Below are 24,317 nucleotides of genomic sequence, written 5' to 3'. Positions count from 1 at the left end.
ACTGCGCCATTGTCATATCACCCTGTCTGACAAACAAGAAAAGTTAAAAGCCATCAAACTTACTGTCCTCTGCACCTTCCCCCACCATCATCAAAAAGATACACAAATGCCACTAGGTGAATCTACTCTCATTCTGCTTTTGATTGTTTGACAGCACAGAAATACACTTGATAAGGAATTCAAAAACAGTTTTAGTCGTTCATTTGCCTTTCGAACGACATATTCTGTGTCGAAAAGATTTTTATTACTAATTTTAACACCCCTAAATATTTTCTACGAGTATTCTAGTTTCGTATCAAAATATTTGTCAATGGTGTTCTTTTGGTCACGTTTCTGTAAGCTCTTGATGTAAAATCTGCACAATGACATTAGCAATGCAGTGCCAGTAAAGAATGACATTGCACAAGAGCAAGCACTTAAAGCGGTCAATATTATTGCTTAATATTTCTGATTGTGTGTAGATTAAGCTGAGAGTCTGGGCAATAATACTGTACAGATCGAGAACTTTTCAAATGTATTGTGCTACCTGAGAAATTGTCTTGTCTGCGGACAGTATTGACATTACCTTGCACTCACTCACATATTTTGTAGATTATTGTCTCTAAGCTTCTTTCAGTGAGCATTTGTATTTATCTAGTACTAAGAGTTACAAACAAAACGAAATTACGTTCATATTACAGTGCATCAAAATGTACAAATCATTGCTTACATGGGATGTTAAGGTAGGTGAATATAAAACTGGAGAATTAAGAATTCTTTTCATGATTTATTACGCTCCATGTATTAAAAGCTGTAGCCCTCAGCTGTGAGAAAAAATCCTGTCTTAAAAATTCGTTAAGAACAAAACCTACTAGCAATCCTTACCACTAACGTTTCGAATGTTGGAGTACGAACACATCAGAAGTTCTGATGATAATGTACTTCATCCAGCTTGAGTTTGTTCCGTAGCTTCTCCTGAGTGAATTTTTAAGACTCATTGTGCCACTTTTTCCTCCACCTTTTTTTCTGCTTGAAAGAAAATAGAGCAATTAGCTTACCTGCACTGTATCCATCCTCCAAAATTTCGAATCACGCTAAAAGTCGCACTTTTTTAGAAATCTAAAAATAACAATAATATTGCACAATATTACTACACAGTAATATATACCGTCTAAGGATCGTTTGTTTCGACCGGCGAGGATGAAGAGTGGATGCATGTGCAAGTTTTGACTACTGTGGATGCCCCTTAATCTCTGTGCATATCTTACATCCTTTCTCAAATAATATCTTTGCGGAGTCGTGTTTGGTTCACACTCACAGTTTGCATATGTAGTTGATGGCGCCATTTTGGCGGTGTGTTTGTTAGTTGTTGTAAAGGAATTGTGAAACTCTTCGAAGATGGTATGTTGGGAAATATGCAAATAATGTTTCAAGTTATAATTTGTATCCAAGCATAATCTATTTTTTAAAACTATGTATTGTATGGAGTGACGATTTCATTTCTGCAAATGCCGGGCGACGCGGTGCAACATGATTTCCATCCGCTATGCTGTATTGTTGTGATATACAACTTTGACAAAAAAAACTTACGTTGTCGTCATCTTCGTCAAGAATTTGGCTCAGACACCGAATGCACTACATAATTGTAGCAAAAGTCTATGATTTATTAGGCTAACAGGGTTTAACCATGACAAATCAAACAAGTGCTGCAACATGACCCCCTTACATTTATCTGATATTAAGTATGCATGTAGTATTCGTAAATAGTAACACAAAACCATTTTTTCCTCATTTTTCTGACAAAATATTACGTAATATTATTTGCTAAATGTGTAAAAAAAATTTTTTGTTTGCGGTACGATATCGTTTTAATAACAGCTTATGTTCTAAGCAAATGAGAATAATGAAATTAAGTTCATTTGTACGCCATTTTAAAGTACATTTTGATAAATTGCATTCATAAAATTCTCAGAGAAATATATTTGAAAGATACTGTTTACTTCTACAAATTCTGGAAGTTTCGTTTGGGGATGAACGTTGGTTTACTGTCAAAAGTAATTTTATGTTTAAAGTGGTGTTGTAAAACACCTTTAAAACTTTATTTATTTTAAATAGTAGTCCTACATCTCATTAGTTACTTCATTGTACAGCCAAATGTGAGCATCAATATAATATAGGTTAGAACAGATGAATAAAATATTTGCTTTAAGTGTGTTGGATTTAAAAAAATTGATACAGCAAAATACAAGAGATGTCGCAAAAACCAGTTATTAGTTCTTGTTACTGATTTGAGTTATATCTAATTCATCATGCTTCTTTGCAGTTAGTTGCTTGCACATCACCATTTCTCCATGGGATAATGTGTGTGTTCCTCATATAGCAGTTTGAGGCTTCAAGATTGCCTTTAGTTCCCAGTTATGTACATGAAGAATGTCTGTATAACCATGGGAAATTAAAGACATGGACGGTCCCTCATGTATATAAGACATTAACTGTGATTTAATCCTTTACTTATTTTTTTCCAATTACCAGTGTCCATTATATTCACAAGTAACATCTCTAGAAACAGTCACAGAAATCCTGCTACTTTTTTAATTTTTTTATTTATTTATTTTGCCAAATTCAAAACATTTAAACATGTTGTTTCTTTGTGCCCAGTCAATTATCTGCCTTCCCAAAAGGATTGAAAAATAATCTTAAAGCAGCTGAGTTCTTTGAGATTTGTGATTTGTCTGAGAATTGCACATTTGTTGTAAAAGGTGATGATCTTTACCATTTGAGAAACACACAAACAATAATTAATCCCTTTGTAACTTACTAGAAGGATGGTGACACACCTGAGCGCACAAGTCTTATCGTAACAGAATACCTCACAGATGACACTGTTGCTGTGCACCTGTTGCGATGCTACATCATTCTTTCTGATCAAAATATTTAATTAAAAAAAGTAAAATATATTACTCTCCTGACAGAGGCAGCTCAGTATAAGACTAGAAAAAAATAAACCATGGCTGTTCCATTTTGAAGCCCAGTGGCATTTTTCACCCTGCTCTCATGGTAAAGGAGTTAGCGATGGTATTGCTGGAACAGTTACGTGTCTGAGTGCCCAAATACTCCGGCCATCCTGATTTAGTTTTTCCATGATTTCCCTAAATCGTTTCAGGCGAATGCCGAGATGGTTCCTTTGAAAGGGCAAGGCCGATTTCCTTCCCTAACCCAAGCTTGCGCTCTGTCTCTAATGACCTCGTTGTCGACGGGACGTTGAACACTAACCACCACCACCAGTGCCCATATACTGATCAAATCATGGCACTCGAACAATTGTGTTTGCTATTGATAATGTTGAGTGCATAAATTTCAAGTATACCACTATGGAAGATCGTGAAAATGAAGAATTGACTCTTTTAAGAGATTTGAGAAATGTTGCAAAATTACAGGAACACAAAATGTCTTCATCTTAATTCCCCTAAGCAAGACCAGAATTATAAAGTGTAATTGAACAGGTGACAGCTGTTGTCAGTGATCCTGTATCATTGGATAATATTAAAGGATATATTGCTTGTGAAGACAGTGAACACTGATGGTTAGCCTGTGTAGTTAGAAAGAATTAGGTAAAAGATTGAATCACAGTTGCTTCCTACATCTAGAGGGACCGTCCATATCTTTCACCTTTTCCAGTTCTTTCTGTAAGCAGCAGGGAATTTTGAACACTGAAATTTCAACTAATCGAACATATGCATTACCCTATGCGTAAAAGCTGATGTGCAACAAACTGACTGGCTAGAAGCATGACAAACTGAACTGTTCTGGCTCATCTGATTTTGGGCCTATCTTTGGTATTCAGCTGTAGGGTGAAGGCTCTAGTTTTGGCCGCTACCCCACTTATGGCCACCTTGATGTCAAAGGTTAATTTTTAAGCTTCTCTGGAATACCAGCCAGTTCTAACATAGATTATTATAAACTTAATTTTATTTAAATAGGCTTATTAAAATATTTCTGGTATTTTTATATCAATATATACCTCATTGTTAGTATTGTTTTGGCATATCATACTAATTTACCTATGCTTGTCAGATACAGAATATGCAATAGGCACTATTCAATTATACAACATTCTTTAACTCCATCTTTGTGCATTATTGATAGGAAAATGAGTCAACCACAGAATAAGAGGTTTCAGCATTCTCCCAGCAAAGTTAAAGATGCTCTAAAGGCTATTGATGAGGAATGGAAGTTGCTACTGCAGCTGCAAGCAAGTTGTACAAAGTTCCAAGGACAACATTAAGAAACAAAATTTTTGGTGTATCTCCACAAGAATCTACAGGGCACTGTGGTCCACATTCTGTCTTAGTAGAACGTTTTGAACTGTTGTAGCATGGGATTTCCAGTTACTAAAGAAAATCTCTGTGCATCTGTGCAAAACCTTATTGAGAGTTCAGATATGGAAAGTTATAAGGCTACATTTATTAACAATCGACCTGAAAAAAAGTGGTATTACGTATTTCTTAAGAGACACAAGGTTCTGTCACAAAAACATGCAGAATATGTCAATAGGGCTAGAGGTTCTGTTACAGAAGAGAAAATAAGAATCTGGTTTCACAAAGTATCCAGCACTTTAAATGATATGGATGCGTTAAATCACCCAAATAGAATTTTTAATATGGATGAAACTTCTGTCTTTCTGGCTCCTAAAGAGGAATTAATCATAGGTCCTCGTTGCCGTCATGTTTATGATGAGTCGTGTAACTCTGACAAAGATAACTTTACTACATTGTTTGCAGTGAATGCTGCTGGAAAATTTGCTCCTCCCTTAACAATGCCAATTCTACGCACATCTTGCAACAATTAGATGTAGCTGTCTTTGGACCTATGAAAAAAATGTGGAAGAAGATTGTTCAGAAATGGCGTTTTGAAAATAATGGCACTGAAATTTCAAAATCTGATGTACCTTCTGTTCTGTCACAAATTATTACAGAATCCAAAATGGTGGCAAATATTTGTGCTGGTTTCAGGGCAACTGGTCTGTTTGCATTTAATGTGAACAATGTAGATTACAGCAAGATAGTTGTTTGTAGTATACCAACCTCACCACAGTTCAGACAAATGAGAAGCTTCAGAGACATTTCATATATAGAAAAGCAAATTGATCCTGTCCTTCTAGATGAGTTCAGAGCAACTGAGAGAAGGAATCGTGAGTGGGAAGGAAATCAAGAAGCATTATTATTTTTCAAGTTCTGGAGAAAAATAGCTGATGACATTGACAGATAGCATAGTGCCTCCCTCTGAAGATAATCCAACAGAGAATCTATCACAAAACACAGACAGGCTTAATCCTTCATCCATTCAAAATGTTGATAATATTGATATATATCTTCAACACACAGCAGCATTTTACAAAATTCAGATATTCCTTCGACACCCACCAACAGTCTTATTCCTGCAGATATATCAACAACCCCCAGTAGTATTTCACATAATTCAGGTACTCTTAACATCCAACCATAGTCCATCTTCAGTGCGTATCCAAGTGATGCCACCAAAATCATTAGCAACAGTTTTTGAAAGTGTCATCACTTGGCCAGAACCTAAACAAGGCACAAAGAGAAAGAAAGAACACACACCCACTGTTGTGACTATTGACAAGTGGGTGGAATATCATGAACTGAAGGAAAAAGAGAAGCAGGGGAAGGAGCAGGAAAAAAGGAAGAGAAACGCTATGAAGGAGTTAAAAGTCCAAAGAGAAGCACTTGGCAGTATCTCGTGTAAAAAATGGGAAAACAAGAAACAGACAGGAGTTAAGTGATAGGCCAACAAGGTCTTCAGAGGAAGAAGAATGGACGGACAGTGGAAGCAGTTTAGATGACTACGTAAGAGATGAAGGTGAAATACCAGAAAATGTGAAACTGTCTTTGATAATTTGAAAGTAGGGGACTTTATTTTGGTAAAATTTAGTTAAACAGGAAATATAACGAGCTGCAATTTTTAAGTACATATGTGTAATTTTGATAGTGCTTTCTGATTCTGAATATGAAATTCAGTGCCTAAAAAGTTCTAATGTTCAGAAAACTTGTTTCGAATACACTGAAAATGATGTTTCAACTATAATGGGTGAAGATATTACAGGGAAACTGCCACAACCAGTCTCAATGCCAGGAGGACATTCATTAAAAACAAAGTTTCCTGTTTCCATTGATACTCGTGAGAAATAAACTTGTCTGGCACTTGTTTCTGTAATTATTGGGACAATACTTTGCCTAATGATTTTTTTCTGTTCATTCAGTTGCTGTACCTTTGATGTATGTTTGTTGTCTTATATACTTGTATAAAGCACAAATTACTTTCTGGCACATGGATTGATAATTATTTTAGCCATAGTTTTATTATAATATGAAGTGGCCATAAGTGGAGAAACAACTGGCCATAGGTAGGGTTAACATGGCCAAAACCGGGGACATGCGCCATTTATTTTTCAGTATTTTTTCTGCTTTTGTTATACAACTTACAATATTTGTTTTTACGTGGTTGTAATATGTAGACTTTGAAGCAATAGATATGATTTTTTTTGAAGTAATTTGTATAATTCCTTCCTATACTAAAAATGTGATGTATCTCAAAATGCCCTTAATGTGGCCATAACTGGGGTCTGGACCTTACTGATCTCTCTCTCTCCCCCCCCCCCCCCCCCCCCCCCCCCCCAATGTTGTGCAGCTTCTTTTTTTAATTTGACATTGATAAACAATAAGTTATTTTATTTTGTTGGCCACGTGCAGTTATGCAACACACAGCTGATGAGAAGTAGGTCTAATACTTAAAACAGATTAATTTTTAAAGCTGTTTCATTGCACACTCTTACACTTCAAATTACTTTAGATAGTGACCACATGCACATTCAGAGTTGAAACTCTCATTATGTGTAGAGAAAAAGAGTATCTTAGGCTTACATTTCTGGTTCCAAAATTCAATAATGTTTTCATAAAAATAGAATATTTGTTTTCAGCTGATTATGTTTATCATTTGAATATAAAGTTCCTTCCAGTGAACTCAATTTCATTATTGTAGCTTACTTAAAACACAAGTTGTGAACAAATCAATATTATTCCGCAAGGCAAAAAATTCGTTTCCTCACCCCACTCATTGCTCGGCAACCTTTTGTCAGAAAATGTGAAAAAATTCTCACATTACTGTATGTGAATGCTACGGTTGAGCTTCATTTCAAGTTAAATCCAATAGGGTAAGGTTAGAAATATTTTTAATTTGATTTTACATGGAATGACCCAATAGTTAAGTTGAATGGTTACCCTGGTGGGTCCAGCAAACCGTATACTAAATGAATGAAATTTAGAAGAAAATGTTATAAATTTGGGGTTCTGTTGACATGAAATTTTGTTTTGTGTCCTTACTCATTGCTGGAAATGTATGTTACGTAACTTTTGTTATAGACGATCGGGAAAAATAATAAGATGCTTCAGCATATCAACTACAGGGTCAGAATTATATTGCAAGACTCCAGGACTTTTATTGGAACGTTCAAAGGTAAGTGGAGCTCTGCATACAGTCTGGTTGTGCTCGGCATCTGCATCCAGAAACATTGAAACTCACTTTGTAATGGCAAACTACATTTGAATGTAAAAGTGGAGGAAAGCTCCAACTTTGGCTATTGTGCCAATTGTGGCCACTTTGATGTAACTGCTGAATTTTGAAGTTTCTTTTGAATACCAACCAACCCAGTTCTAGCCTCTTACAAAAATTATTACAAGTGTTATTCAGTTGTGTTGAGAAGCATTTCTTTTTGTTTGGAGTCTCAATTTTGTGAAAATATTTGATGTGAAGTTTTGCTTTCTGTAACCTACAGTCATACTTTACTTGTTTAAACAGAACCTCAGAAGATACATAATTTTTTGAAAGATATGGCTAAAAAGTTAAAATATAAGAACATATTGTTAGACTTCTGTGGCAATTAACAGACCAATATTTAGTACTGGTTCTCTGTTATGACCATGCATGTTGCTGAAAGTACATGTGTATCCTTTTTTGGCCACATTTATTAATAAATTAATGGCCACATAGTAAACTGATATAAACATCTATAGTGCGGACTTGGCCTACGACATAACTAGGCTCAATTAAAGTTAAAAATAAAAGTTAAAAAAAATTGAAATGATCTTTATACCTACATAGACATAATTTATATTGTCTGGGCATTTCTCAAAATTGTTAATGCTCATAATATAATAAAATGTGCAATGGGAACTATAAAAATGTAACAATTTTAACTCAAGGTATTTGTGCAATATTTATAGAAATATTAAGTCATCCAAAGGATAAGACTTCAGTATTCTCCCAGCAATGTTAAAGATGTGCTAAAGGCTATTGGGTAGGAAATGAAAGTTGGTATAGCAAGAAAATTGCACTGTACCCCAATTACAACATTAAGAAATACAATTCTTGTGTATTTTCACAAGAATTCGCTGGGCACTTTGGCCCAGATTGTCCTAAGAAACAAAATTGAAAAAGGTTGATGGTCTGAGTTTCAACTCTTCCATCAGGTTTCCACTAGCTGAGGAAAATCTCCCCCCCATGAACCATGGACCTTGCCGTTGGTGGGGAGGCTTGCGTGCCTCAGCGATACAGATAGGTGCAACCACAACGGAGGGGTATCTGTTGAGAGGCCAGACAAACGTGTGGTTCCTGAAGAGGGGCAGCACCCTTTTCAGTAGTTGCAAGGGCAACAGTCTGGATGATTGACTGATCTGGCCTTGTAACAATAACCAAAATGGCGTTGCTGTGCTGGTACTGCAAACGGCTGAAAGCAAGGGGAAACTACAGCCGTAATTTTTCCCGAGGGCATGCAGCTTTACTGTATGATTACATGATGATGGCGTCCTCTTGGGTAAAATATTCCGGAGGTAAAATAGTCCCCCATTCGGATCTCCGGGTGGGGACTACTCAAGAGGATGTCGTTATCAGGAGAAAGAAAACTGGCGTTCTACGGATCGGAGCGTGGAATGTCAGATCCCTTAATCGGGCAGGTAGGTTAGAAAATTTAAAAAGGGAAATGGATAGGTTGAAGTTAGATATAGTGGGAATTAGTGAAGTTCGGTGGCAGGAGGAACAAGACTTCTGGTCAGGTGACTACAGGGTTATAAACACAAAATCAAATAGGGGTAATGCAGGAGTAGGTTTAATAATGAATAGGAAAATAGGAATGCGGGTAAGCTACTACAAACAGCATAGTGAACGCATTATTGTGGCCAAGATAGATACGAAGCCCACGCCTACTAAAGTAGTACAAGTTTATATGCCAACTAGCTCTGCAGATGACGAAGAAATTGAAGAAATGTATGATGAAATAAAAGAAATTATTCAGATAGTGAAGGGAGACGAAAATTTAATAGTCATGGGTGACTGGAATTCGAGTGTAGGAAAAGGGAGAGAAGGAAACGTAGTAGGTGAATATGGATTGGGGGACAGAAATGAAAGAGGAAGCCGCCTGGTCGAATTTTGCCCAGAGCACAACATAATCATAACTAACACTTGGTTTAAGAATCATGAAAGAAGGTTGTATACATGGAAGAACCCTGGCGATACTAAAAGGTATCAGATAGATTATATAATGGTAAGACAGAGATTTAGGAACCAGGTTTTAAATTGTAAGACATTTCCAGGGGCAGATGTGGACTCTGGCCACAATCTATTGGTTATGACCTGTAGATTAAAACTGAAGAAACTGCAAAAAGGTGGGAATTTAAGGAGATGGGACCTGGATAAACTAAAAGAACCAGAGATTCAGGGAGAGCATAAGGGAGCAATTGACAGGAATGGGGGAAATAAATACAGTAGAAGAAGAATGGGTAGCTTTGAGGGATGAAGTAGTGAAGGCAGCAGAGGATCAAGTAGGTAAAAAGACGAGGGCTAGTAGAAATCCTTGGGTAACAGAAGAAATATTGAATTTAATTGATGAAAGGAGAAAATATAAAAATGCAGTAAGTGAAACAGGCAAAAAGGAATACAAACGTCTCAAAAATGAGATCGACAGGAAGTGCAAAATGGCTAAGCAGGGATGGCTAGAGGACAAATGTAAGGATGTAGAGGCCTATCTCACTAGGGGTAAGATAGATACCGCCTACAGGAAAATTAAAGAGACCTTTGGAGATAAGAGAACGACTTGTATGAATATCAAGACCTCAGATGGAAACCCAGTTCTAAGCAAAGAAGGGAAAGCAGAAAGGTGGAAGGAGTATATAGAGGGTCTATACAAGGGCGATGTACTTGAGGACAATATTATGGAAATGGAAGAGGATGTAGATGAAGATGAAATGAGAGATATGATACTGCGTGAAGAGTTTGACAGAGCACTGAAAGACCTGAGTCGAAACAAGGCCCCCGGAGTAGACAATATTCCATTGGAACTACTGACGGCCGTGGGAGAGCCAGTCCTGACAAAACTCTACCATCTGGTGAGCAAGATGTATGAAACAGGCGAAATACCCTCAGACTTCAAGAAGAATATAATAATTCCAATCCCAAAGAAAGCAGGTGTTGACAGTTGTGAAAATTACCGAACTATCAGCTTAATAAGTCACAGCTGCAAAATACTAACATGAATTCTTTACAGACGAATGGAAAAACTAGTAGAAGCCAACCTCGGGGAAGATCAGTTTGGATTCCGTAGAAACACTGGAATACGTGAGGCAATACTGACCTTACGACTTATCTTAGAAGAAAGATTAAGGAAAGGCAAACCTACGTTTCTAGCATTTGTAGACTTAGAGAAAGCTTTTGACAATGTTGACTGGAATACTCTCTTTCAAATTCTAAAGGTGGCAGGGGTAAAATACAGGGAGCGAAAGGCTATTTACAATTTGTACAGAAACCAGATGGCAGTTATAAGAGTCGAGGGACATGAAAGGGAAGCAGTGGTTGGGAAGGGAGTAAGACAGGGTTGTAGCCTCTCCCCGATGTTGTTCAATCTGTATATTGAGCAAGCAGTAAAGGAAACAAAAGAAAAATTCGGAGTAGGTATTAAAATTCATGGAGAAGAAATAAAAACTTTGAGGTTCGCCGATGACATTGTAATTCTGTCAGAGACAGCAAAGGACTTGGAAGAGCAGTTGAAAGGAATGGACAGTGTCTTGAAAGGAGGATATAAGATGAACATCAACAAAAGCAAAACAAGGATAATGGAATGTAGTCTAATTAAGTCGGGTGATGCTGAGGGAATTAGATTAGGAAATGAGGCACTTAAAGTAGTAAAGGAGTTTTGCTATTTGGGGAGCAAAATAACTGATGATGGTCGAAGTAGAGAGGATATAAAATGTAGGCTGGCAATGGCAAGGAAAGCGTTTCTGAAGAAGAGAAATTTGTTAACATCCAGTATAGATTTAAGTGTCAGGAAGTCATTTCTGAAAGTATTCGTATGGAGTGTAGCCATGTATGGAAGTGAAACATGGATGATAAATAGTTTGGACAAGAAGAGAATAGAAGCTTTCGAAATGTGGTGCTACAGAAGAATGCTGAAGATTAGATGGGTAGATCACATAACTAATGAGGAAGTATTGAATAGGATTGGGGAGAAGAGAAGTTTGTGGCACAACTTGACCAGAAGAAGGGATCGGTTGGTAGGACATGTTCTGAGGCATCAAGGGATCACCAATTTAGTATTGGAGGGCAGCGTGGAGGGTAAAAATCGTAGAGGGAGACCAAGAGATGAATACACTAAGCAGATTCAGAAGGATGTAGGTTACAGTAGGTACTGGGAGATGAAAAAGCTTGCACAGGATAGAGTAGCATGGAGAGCTGCATCAAACCAGTCTCAGGACTGAAGACCACAACAACAACAACAAACGAGGAAAATCTCTATGTATGTGCAGAAACTTAGTGCTAGGACAGATTTGACAAGTTGTAAGACTGCATTTGCAAACAATCTATCTGGAAAAAATATTATTAATTTCTTAAGAGACAGAGTTTTCCTCAAAACATGCTGAATTTGTTAATAGGACAAAAGCTTCTGATACACAGAAAGTAGCTGAAACTCTTAACGATGTGTTAAATGGTCCTGACAGTTTTTGGTGTGAATGAAACCTTTTTTTACTTTGATACTCACAGGTCCTCATGGCTGTAAAATTTGATTAAGTTTTCTAACTCTGATAATGATAATGTAATATGTTTGCTGTGAATGCTGGTGGAATATTTGCACGTCCTGTAGGAAATAACTGTAAAGTACAAAAGAATTCCAGCAGCATTAATGAAAATAGTCCTTCAAATTGACACTTTGGAGAAACAGAAAATGGATGAATATCAGATGAAAGTTTCTTTCAGTACATAACAAATATATTTGTCCATTCTTGAAAAAAAAAAAATCCTTGACCTATTATAATATTTTTAGGTAAAGACAGCTCTCATTTGACACTTAATTTGAGCAGATATTGTCACGAAAACAAGAGCATGCTAGCTGCTCTTTATCCCCTTTCTACAAATCTTGAAACCACTAGATGTAGCAGTCTTTGGAGCAATCAAGAAAACGTGGAAGAAGTGTGTTCAGAAATGTTCATGACAATAAGAGCACTAAAATTTCAAAATCTGATGTACCTACTGTTTTCACAAACTGTTTCAGAACCCAAAGAGGTGGGAAATATGTGTACTGGTTTCTGTGTAAGTGATCCGTTTCCATTTAATGCAGAGATTGTGGATAGTTGTTGGTATTACACTAGCCCCAACTGCAGAGATCTATCAAATGTCTCTTGTGTATGTCGAAAAGCAAATTGATGCTTTTTTTCTGCACACTTCAGAGAATTAAGGTACTTAAAAGAATATCCAGTCTTTAATGAATATTCGATTGGTACCACCAAATTCACTAGCAACATTTTCTGAAAATGGTATGATATGGCAAGAACCCAAGCAAGGAGGCAGAGATAGAGAGAAAGAATACACACCCATTCTTATGATTAGTGAAAAGTGTGTGTGTCATGAATTTAAAGAAAGAGAGAAGTTGGAGGAGCAGCCTGAAAGGAAAGGGGGGGGGGGGGGGGGGGAGAAAACAAAAGCTGTGAAGGAATCAGTCGAAAGAGGAGCAGGTCAACAAGTTTTGAGGAAGGGTTGGAAGCAGTTCAGAGACGTAGAACATGATGAAATGCATGTGAGAACTAGGAAGAATGGGTCGTAGTCAAGAAAAGTAGTAACTGGTGGCTTGACCATCTCGGAAAAATTTGATATTTACTGGGTGAATTCCCTAATGTGGAGTTGACTCAAAAATATTTTTTAAAACATTTATTTTGTATCATTTAGAAATTGTGGGCATTTTTGCTTCAGTCTGCAAGTATTTTTTGCATTCGCAAGCATCTGTGTTTTTATTATTCAGTGATAGGTTGCACTAGGCCTTTCAAACAAAAAGCATTTAGTTCAGCACACTCTGGCCTACAAATTGAAACCATTATCGCGTAGCTGTATGTATTCCTTAACTCTGCTAAGGGAGGTAAACACCACAAAAAATTTATCCCAGAGGGCATGAACAATAATTTACATATTTCAAACCTTACTGGTAATATGTTTCATACAATGGCTCAATCCAAATGAAGTGGTCCAATAAAAATTAAGTTGGTTTCTTGACCATTTTAATTTTTTATATGTAATTACCCTATAATTGAGAAGTTCAAAACAGTTTTTAAAAAATTTTACCCTTCACCTTTACTGAATGGCGGCCATTTTAGTTTGTAAGCGTGCAATGATGTTTCAGTTTAGAGATGTTCGCAAAAATATTACTATCTCTGCACTAGGTTAAGTTACAACATTGCAATTGGCATGATTGTTTTTAGAAAAGTGTCCTCTACAACATTGTTTATTACACAAAATACCCTAAATTCAAAAATGACCTCCAAAGTTTGGTATCCAAATTTTCAAAAACCCACTTTTTAGGCCCAAAAATAACAAACAGCAGGGAGTGATTTATGACAGTCTATTTCTTCCTGTAGTTAGATATCATACACTACTATTCTGATACAGAGCAAGAACACTTAAAAATGTTTCCTTAATTTTTATGAATTTTTGAAATTTGAAAATTTTCATTTTTTGTAAAGTTTGGGGTTGGTTATCTGAAGTGGGACTGAATATAAAAATACGTTTTTTGCACAGTTTGTACACCTATATGATAGCAACGTACTGTGTAAATTTCAACATTGGTATCTCACTGTGAACAAAGATAACGAATTTTTGAAAATGAGGAGATAATTCACATTACTCTACAACTGATCTTATGGCTGTTGCCTATTCATGTGTGATATTGGCAGGATATAATCAATTATTATTGAAGTAAGGCAGTGAATTATACACAAAAAGTGGAAACATCATTGAAATTAACATTTATATTATTTTGACATACTTTAAATATTTTCAATTAACGTCCTTTGAGATGTTAACTTCCTAAACCTGGTGGCGAATGTTAAGAACACTTCTTTCTTCAGGCGGCTTCTGTGATATAGAATAAGAGTTTCCTTAAAAAATTCTTCATTGGTATCCAAACTTTGTCACTAGTAGATTTCTTGACTGATGGTCTTGGTCCAGCAGGGTGGTAAAAATGCCCAAAAAAATCATTGTTTTCCAAACTTATTCTTTCAGCCTCTGCAAGGCACCACTGTTCATCATACACACATGCCACTATGTCATTCAATGTTAAAAACAGAGATGTAATTTTACTGGCACAATGATCCTCATAAATTTCGGTTTCTGATGTTACATAGCATCAAACTAAGTTTTCTGCAATGCCAAGGAATTTGTGAAAATGCCTTGTTCCTTTTTTTGCTCCTTGCAAAAGACATACATGTCACGTACTGTGAGAATTTGCTGTTTTTGGTGTTTATAGGCTGGCTTTACTTCAAGTTTTGTTGTACCTCCTACTCCATCACATACATTTTTACCATGGCAAGATGGGGGGGGAATACCATCCAGCCTCCAACCCAAAGTCTACTTTGTGATTGCACAGATTTGAAAAATTCTTTTTGTTCTTATACTGGCCATCACTTCCATCTGAAAAGTATGTCAGCTTCTCAAACTTGGGAAAATTTTCTTTTATGTAATTTATTACATACTTTTGAAACAGATGTACAGCCAAAGTGTTGTGCTCCACGTAGTCACTTAGAATGCAAATCGAAGAACTGTAAACTTCATCTTTCTCGTTTTTAAAGCAGAGAGTAAGTGGGTGCACTGTCGCCTGGCCATTGACCCAGTGGCACCCTTGTATTGCATCCTAAATCACAAATGTAACATTTTCTGCAGAGTCAGATAGGACTTTGCATTCAGTTTCATGAAGTAGTATATTTTTGTTCTTCAAAAACTTACTCTGGGTTTTAGAAACATAGTGGTGACTTTTGTGTTTCTGTAAGTTATCAGTTAAAGATTCCAAGTACTCTCCTTGAGATTTAACCACTGTTATCATTTCTGCCCTGTCAGTTGTGGCTCACTGTTTGAAGGTCTTGCATTTCCTCATCATATACATGAAACAATTCAGTAATGGTTTCCTTACCAGAGCATTTATTACACAAACGCATCATGCAGTCATAACTGTTGTCTTTAACTGTTGTCACAGACCATTAAATCTAGTAACTCATCGTAGTTAAGATCACCGAGTTATGCACCTGCAATCATCAGTTTGACATTTTGATGGTATAAACAAACACATATGGGGTGTGTCCCTGAGGATCCAGCCAAAATACACCAGTTATGGTGGAGGTCACAAAATTTTGACCTTCCAATTTTGCATTCAGGATGAGAATTTTTGAAAGCTACATAAAGTTCATTTAAATTTGACAGCGCTAGTCGTTTCTGCTTTGTTACTTTAACTCCATTTATAACAACTCTTTAGCTGTCTTTGCAACCTGGGCACATTCTACTGTTATCATCTTCAAAAAACTGCTGGATCTTTTTGTTTCTTCACTTATACCTATTCCTTTCTTCTTTCCTAAAACTGGAAGAATGCCTTGCTCTTTCACTAATTTTCAGTTTAGTTTAACCAAACGATGAGAAACCTTAGAATTCATGAGCTATTTTTCTCCTGACCATGAGTAAGGGAGCAAACTTAAAATTTTAACTTTTTCCTATTTAGATGTCACTGAACATTTAATTTTTAATTTCTCTATTAAGCTCAAATATTCAGTGTCAGATGATGCTGGTGGTAGGTTTTCTTCTTCTTTAGAAATTATGTTGGTATCTGTATTGTTAAAGCAAGATTCCAAGTCTCTTCTAATTTTGTCTGAAATTTGTTGTACCTTGTTTTCAATAGTTGCTTTTCTTTTCCTGCTACTTAATTTTATTATTTTCGAAGCAGGAGATATCCCCAGCTTAGAACAAGTAAAATCCAATATGTTAATAACTTCCACATTACAAATAGAAATGTCATTAACAAGGTTACATGATTCTGGTTCCCGATTCACAACAGATATTTTTGAGTAACAATTTGGGTACAGGGAATTTCCTGGAATGACATTACGTTTCACTTGGGAAGCTGTTTCACATAACAAGGACAAATGTTTAAGTTTTATTTCCCCCAAACCTTTTTTGTCTAACTTCATCAAACTAATTGACATTTTTCAAGTTTTTTGAAACTGAACCATAAACTGTTTTGTGACACACTTCACTTGCTATATCTCCAACAGAGCTCTGTTCATCCATGTTATTGCATTCCAGTTAATCTCTCAAAATTAATTACAAATTACACACAGAACAAAGCACATAACACATCCTACACTCTCGATAAAGTATGTACATCCACTCTGACAGAGGTTTCAGAACAGACTGACTACAACAATGCCTCACCTAGCAATAATGTACTTCTTTATTGGCAATAAACCTAAACGTAAATGGGCATTTTTATTACCTAAGAACAAAAGCGAAAGCTCCTGTTGTTTAATATTGCATTATTTAAAATAAATAAACTAAATGAACATTAGGTGATTGTGTTAACTAAATATATGTTACAATTAAATTTTATTACAATGAAACAATAAGCCATTTAAATAGGCAACAGCCATAAGATCAGTTGTAGAGTAATGTGAATTATTTCGTCATTTTCAAAAATTCATATCTTTGTTCACGGTCAGGTATCAATGTTGAAATTTTTACAGTGCATTGCTATCATATAGGTGTACAAACTGTGCAAAAAACATATTTTTATGTTCAGTTCCCCCCTGAAACTTAACAAAAAAAGAAAATTTTCAAATTTCAAAAATTCATAAAAAATTAAGGAAACATCTGTTACGTGTTCTTGCTGTACATGAGATTAGAAGTGTATGATATCTAACTAGAGGAAAAAAATACACACTCATAAATCACTCCTTGTTTGTTATTTTTGAGCCTAAAAAGTGGACTTCTGAAAATTTGGATACCCAACTTTAGAGGTCATTTTCACTAGTTATTTTTGAATTTAGGGTATTTTGTGTAATAGGCAATGTTGTAGAGGACGCTTCTCTGAAAACAATAATGTCAATTGCAATGTTTTAACTTAACCCAGTGCAGGGATATTCAAATGTCTCCAGGCCGAAAAATAAAAATGGCCACCATCCAGTAAAGGTGCTAGATAAATTATTTAAAAAAAACTGTTTGAACTTCTCAATCATGTATAAAAAAATTAAAATATTTAAAAATGGTCAAGCAACCATCACTGGACCACTTCATATGGATTGACACCAATAGATTTGTAAAAATTCACGTAAACAACAACAAAATATTAACATTAAATGTGACGACTGCAGCTAACCATTGCCCCATTAGGGTATAAAATTTCAATAGTTGGTGATTCAACTTTGGTTTAACTTCCTTTTAATTTTCTTGGTATTTCTTGTGAAACAGTTCTTGCCAACTCGCAGGCACAACCGTACGTAGCATGCTAAATGCATCCACACTGTTTGCACTAGAGGTTTTCGTGGGCTGCAGACTGCACACCTTCTGGATGAAAGTCCGAATTTGAGAACTGCTACATTTCATTCTCCTTGTGCACAGTGAACATATTTTTTACACAGTAGTCTAAAAGTGAAAGTACAGTATCATCCACCATTTCTTGCTCTTTGTTCCTGTAGCATAATCTTTTTGACTTCAGTCAATCAAAATTATCCACATAGCTCATACTGGAATTGCAATCTTTCAACATGTGAGGGCAAGTAATATTGGTTATTGTTCCGTCTTTCATCCTACAGCTTACTATGGACACATTTCATGGTGTGTGATATGTAGAAATCATATTCATTGCCCTCTTATCTTTCCACCTACAGATAATTAGTCCATCAGTGCTTATTGTGTAATCGAATTACCCTTTCTCAAGTTCCTTTTCCTCTGTGAGTTTTGGCATGTCTGTAAAGACCCTTTGAAGTTACGGAAGTTACCGGTATCAAATATTGACAGTTCAGCGATCTTGGAAAATGCCAAGGTTATTCGAACTTGTTTGTAGAATCTGAAGATGACAGGGGCAAGGTTATTCAGGCTTGTTTGTAGAATCTGAAGACGACAGTTTGATGCTGAAAATATAGAATACAAACAGTGTGTGACAAGAAAGAATGGAAATGGTGACTATCACAAAACTATGAGAAAGTGTTGGTAGCAAACCATGATGATCTGAAAACGTGTCATGCTATTGCCAAAGCTCAAGGTAAATTTATGAAAGACAAAGACAAAAAGCAAACCTTGGCAGTTGATGAGCCCTTGGTTATTGTTGACTTACGCGGTTCCTCGTCTGTACCAGGACTGACAGGGTGACTCTTGCCGCCACGAAACCCCTTTTCTTTGTGGAACACGTTGATGACAAGTTTGAAGTTGAGTCCTTAACCAGGAAGATATCTGGCTCCCTCCTTGTAAAGACAATTTCAGCCAGTCAGTTAGCCTTCTTTCCAACCATTTAGGATACATCACAGTGAAATCTCTCCTCACAAGTCCCTCAGTACGACACAGAATATAATTTTCCATAGGGACCTTCTCCTCCAGTCGGATGATGAACTTAGGACTAATCTGGAATGATGTGTTGATTTCCTCTAGTGTGCCCAGAGAGGCCCTAAAGACCATCATGTAGACACTGTTGCTTTTGTTCTGGCATTTGAGAGAGTACCCTGCCCACCTGCATGTTTTGCTTCCATTCCGTCAAGTTCGGCCACATGCCTTTGCGATGCAGTGCCACTCCAATTTGTGGTGGCCGGCCACCCTCTCAAAGTGGGCAGCCCTTGCACCATACCACTAACTATGTAAACTGGTCTCATTCTCTGTCTCACCAGTGTCCAATATATACAAAGGAAAAAAGAATTCAGGAAATAAAGATTCTTGACTGTCTCAGGTGCTTTGAAGTCCACAAGAATTTTGACAGGCTTCACCCTGTGCATCTCTCCTCTACCTTTGCCTCAGTTATGTCTTTCTCTCCTCCCCCTCCTCTTCCTTACCCCTATCCTGCCTCTTCCCTTTCCTACCCCCTGCAGCTCCAATCTCCCCTCCCCCCCCCCCCCCTTGTAACGCCTCCCTCTGGTGTTTTTGAAATATGAAACCTACAAACCTCAGGTAACCTATACTCGATGGTCCCCCAATGCTGCTCGCTCACTGTTCAATCCCGACATTGCCGCTCCTTATTCCGTTATTGATAATGCCTCCTCCCTCCCTCCCTCCCTCCCTCCCTCCCTCCCTCCCTCCCTAGGGTGAAGAAGTGGCTGCACAAGTTAAAAGGACGAGAAGGCAACGTCCCCTCCTCCTCATTCCAAATCGGAGTCACTTTCCCCCTGCGGGTCCGGGGATTAGAATGGGCCTGAGGTATTCCTGCCTGTTGTAAGAGGCGACTAAAATAAGTCTCACACATTTTGGCCTGTACATGATGGTCCCCTGTAGGGTTTGACCTCCATTTTGCAAAATTTTCCCAAAGAGCGAGTCAGTTGGGGAAGGGCGCTTCACATGGTGCATAGTGTCCATCATGCACTGAGACCTCTTGCATCTCCGTCAACGTGGACCTGCACTGCGGCTCATTCTCCAGTTGTTAGGTGAGATCACCCTCCTAGGTGCATTTTCCTTCATCCTCTGTGCAGTATCGCTTTCTGCGCTGTCGACAATAATGGACTTCATTTGCACCTGATATCCAGCACGGTAGCCAATCCGTTGTAGTGGAGCCACCATGTACCCTGTTGGTTGTAGCTCCTTGATAATACAGGGATCACTGTGCTGATGCCTGCGCTATTAACTCCACACGTATTTCAAGGAGTAGATGCCTGTCACCCTGGGGCCTCAGGACTCGTGGCAATGGCCATACTGCCAGGTGGCCTTCTCTGCAGCTGGGTGGTGCATGAGAGATATCCAGACAGAAGACCCCCTAAGACCAAGGCAATTGTGGTGGCACCCACACCACTGCTGCCTACCTCTGTGTCTGAACATAAAATGAGAATTCTGGCGTCCGCTGAGGACCTAGATCTCGTCAAACCATCAGACAATGGATATAGCCTGTTCAGGAAATAAGTCTGTGGCAGCAGGTGATCCTGAGGCATAGACTGCCTCATTGAGTGTTACATGCCTTCCCAGTCTCACGATCACATCATCCTCCATTGGAATTGCGGTGGTTTTTTCAACCATGTGGCTGAGTTACGGCAACTGTTCAGCTTTACACTTGCTTTCTGCATTGCCTTCCAGGAAACCTGGTTCCTGACAATGTGGACCCCTGCCATTTGCAGCTACAGGGGATATTACAAGAACCATAGCGAATATAATAGTGTGTCTGGTGGAGATTGCATTTATGTCCTGAACTCTGTGTGTAGTGAACTTGTGCCCCTTCAAACTCTTCTTGAAGCTGTGACTGTCAGTATATGGAAGACGCATGAAATTACTGCATGCAACGTATATCTCCCTCCAGGTGGTGCAGTACCCCTGAACGTATTGGCTTCACTGATTGATAAACTCCCTAAACCTTTCCTACTTTGGGAGATTTTATCGCCTATGCATACTGGCCGTGGCAGAGATTTCGAAAATCTACTGTCCGAACTCGACCTCTGCCTCTTGAATACTGGGGCCGCTACACATTTCAGTGTGGCGCATGGTAGTTACTCGGCCATTGATTTATCAGTTTGCAGCCCAGGACTTCTCCCATCTATCCACTGAAGAGCACATGATGACCTGTGTGGTAGTGACCATTTCCCCAACTTCCTGTTACTCCCCCGCTGTCATGTCCGTGGACACCTACCCAAATGGGCTTCTAACAAGGCAGACTGGGTAGCCTTCACCTCTGCTGTCACCGTTGAATCTCCCTCACGTGCTACCATCGATGTTTTGATTGAGCAGGTCACTACAACGATAAATTCTGCAGCGGGAAACAAGCCCTCGTTTTCTGGGGTGCTCCCTGTGAAAGATGGTCCCTTGGTGGTCGCTGGAAGTTGCTGATTCAATTACAGAGCATCAACGAGCTCTACAGTGACGTAAGTGGCAGCCTTCCATAGAGCACCTAATAGCCTTTAAGCGGCTCCGTGCCTGCGTTCGCATGTTTATAAAACAATGAAAACGGTTGTGTTGTCAGAGGTATGTGTTGACCATTGGGTGCCATACGTCTCTTTCCCAAGTCTGGACGAACATCTGACGTCTTTTTGGCTACCAGACCCCAACAGGTGGCCCTGGCATTAACATCAGTGGCGTGCTCACTACTGACACAAATGCGATTGCCAAGCATGCTGCTGAGCACTATGCTCAAGCCTCTACGTCAGAGAACTGCCCCAACCTTTCACATCCTCAAATGGTGGATGGAAAGGAAAGTCCTCATGTTCACGACATGCCACGGTGAAACCTATAATGCCGCATTTACAGAGTGGGAGCTGCTCAGCGCCCTTGTACATTGCCCCGACACATCTCCTGGGCCGGATCGGATCCACAGTCAGATGATTAAACATATCTCGTCTGTCTAAAACCGATATCTCCTCGTCATCTTCAACTGGATCTGGTGTGATGGTGTCTTTCCATCCCAATGATGGGAGAGCGCCATCGTTCCGATGCTAAAACCCGGTAAAAATCTGCATGATGTGTATAGCTATCGGCCCATCAACCTCACCAACATTCTCAGTAAGCCGGGACTGGTTTTCGACACCCGATTGACTTCGCTATCTCACCTTCGTCAGCTTAAGCGGGAGTGCTGGCAGCACCTCAATGCTGTCTGCTGCCTGAGCAACACCAACTGGGGTGCAGATCACTCTACGCCACTGCAGCTCTACAGAACCCTTATTCGATTTCGCCTTGAGTATGGGAATCGGGTTTACGGGTTGTCGCCCCCCTCAGCTTTGCGTTTACTCGACCCAGTGCACTACTGTGGTGTTCACCTTGCAACAGGAGCTTCTAAAATGAGTCCGGTGATCAGTGCCCTGGTGGAGGCCAGAGCCCCTCCCTTGCGGACCCGACGTGCTCAACTGCTCGCCAGTTATGTTGCACACATTCGTAGTTCTCGTGGGCCTCCAAATTACCATCTTCTTTTCTCACCTGCGGCAGTTCATCTCCCACGTCGACAGCCCAGGTCAGGGCTCATGATTGCGGTTTGCTTGTGGTCCCTTCTCTCCGAACTGGGGTCCTTCCCTTTACCATCTCTACTTGAGGTCCATTGACGTACACCTCTGCCGAAGCTTCGTCTGGAACTTTCTCATGGTCCTAAGGACTCTGTTAACCCCGCCTGCCACTCTCCGTTGTCATTTCCTCTTGATTCTTGACGTGTTCCGGGGCTCTGAAGTTGTTTACAGCGGCGGGGCAATGGCTGATGGTAATGATGGCTTTGCCTATATCCACAGAAGCCATATTGAACTGCTTTCCTTACCTGTTGACTGCAGTGTATTCACTGCAAAGCTTGTGGCCATATCTCATGCACTTCAGTACATCCGTTCCTGTTCTGGTGAGTCATTTCTTCTCTGTTCTGACTACTTGAGCAGCTTACAAACTATCGTCCAGTGCTACCCTCCCCATCCTTTCGTAGTGTCTGTTCAGGAGTACATCTATGTTCTGGAATGGTCGTGTCATTCAGTGGTATTTGTGTGGACGCCAGGACACATTGGAATCCCAGGCTGACAGGCTGGCCAAGCAGGCTACACGTGAACCGCTTCTGAGATTGGCATCTCCGAAACTGTCGTCCATTCTGTCTTACGCCACAGAGTTTTTCGGCTTTGGGAGACTGAATGGCATAACAGTATGCACAACAAACTGCGTGTCAGTAAGGAGACATACACCTCAGCCGAAGCTTCGTCTGGACCTTTAGCATGGCCCTAAGGACTCTGTTAACCCCACCGCTGTCTTCCATACAGTCCTCTCGCAGGGAATCACTTGTTCTCTGCTGGCTCCGCATTGGCCATACGTGGTTAATGCTTGGTACCCTCCTCCATCGGGAGGACCCACCCCAGTGTCGATGGGTTCACAAACGACAGTCGTCCACCTCTTGCTGGACTGCCCACTTTTAGCCACTCAGCGGGGCTCTTTTTAACTTTCACAACACCCTATCTTCAGTGTTGGGGGGCAGTGCCTCAACAGCAGCTTTACTTTTACGTTTTATTCATGAGGATGGGTTTTATCACTTGATCTAAGCTTTAGCCCATGTCCTTTGTCCCTCTGTGTTCTCCGCCCTTGTGCTTCTAGGGTAGAGGTTTTGATGTGTTGCGGAGTGGCTGGCTTCTCGCTTTCATTCTCATGGTCAGCCAGCCATTATATTCTGCTTTCTTGTTTTGATCTCTTCTACATGTTTCTTGCCCCTCCCTGTGGTTTTCTTGTTCAATATTGTCTATTTTAGTGTTTGTTGCCCTTGTCATTCTTGTGGTTTTCTCCTTTCTTCCAACTGTGCTTTGTATGTCTCGATTATTTTACTCCCGCCCTTGTAGAATTATTTTAATCGGAACGAGGGGCCAATGACTTAGCAGTTTGGTGTCTCCCCCCTACATCTACATCTACATCCATACTCCGCAAGCCACCTGACGGTGTGTGTTAAACCAACCAACCAGACCCAGGTTTTATGGATGGCACTCCATTCTTGTTGGTTATGACCACTGACTCGCTGACATGACTTCCCCTCGGATTCTATATGTCTAACCTGGACTCTAGCCACATGGTAATCCACTGGAATTGCAAAAGATCTTACAGTCACCTATTGCTTCAAGAAACGCCCTTCCTTGATGACCACTCTCCCATGTTTTGTATTTATCGGGCATTCCATTATAACCTTACTGACCTCGATATAGTGTCTGGAGGGGGTCTGCACTTTGGTTCGTACCAATGTCAGTATAGCACGGTTAAAATTAGTTGTGACTTCTGACAGTTCAGTATGCAACACATGGAGGGAAGTGTAGTTGCCAATGTGTGTTGAACGCCTCAGCAGGTGTTGATAACAC

At 39.2% G+C, this 24,317-nt stretch overlaps 1 protein-coding gene across 1 annotated transcript in view; it reads left to right on the top strand.

Annotated features, from left to right (window-relative positions):
* The first annotated feature begins 1,266 nt into the window (after positions 1 to 1,266).
* LOC124798258 (small nuclear ribonucleoprotein-associated protein B) overlaps positions 1,267 to 24,317 on the top strand; it is a 36,927-nt gene continuing 13,876 nt past the window's right edge. The window contains exons 1-2 of the mRNA XM_047261578.1: positions 1,267 to 1,380; positions 7,419 to 7,512. Of these exons, the coding sequence (XP_047117534.1) occupies positions 1,378 to 1,380; positions 7,419 to 7,512 (97 nt within the window). The 5' untranslated portion in view covers positions 1,267 to 1,377. The remainder of the gene's footprint in view (positions 1,381 to 7,418; positions 7,513 to 24,317) is intronic.

Source organism: Schistocerca piceifrons, chromosome 5, assembly GCF_021461385.2.
Source record: "Schistocerca piceifrons isolate TAMUIC-IGC-003096 chromosome 5, iqSchPice1.1, whole genome shotgun sequence".
NCBI lineage: Eukaryota > Metazoa > Arthropoda > Insecta > Orthoptera > Acrididae > Schistocerca > Schistocerca piceifrons.
This window is presented reverse-complemented; position numbering and strand designations above follow the sequence as displayed.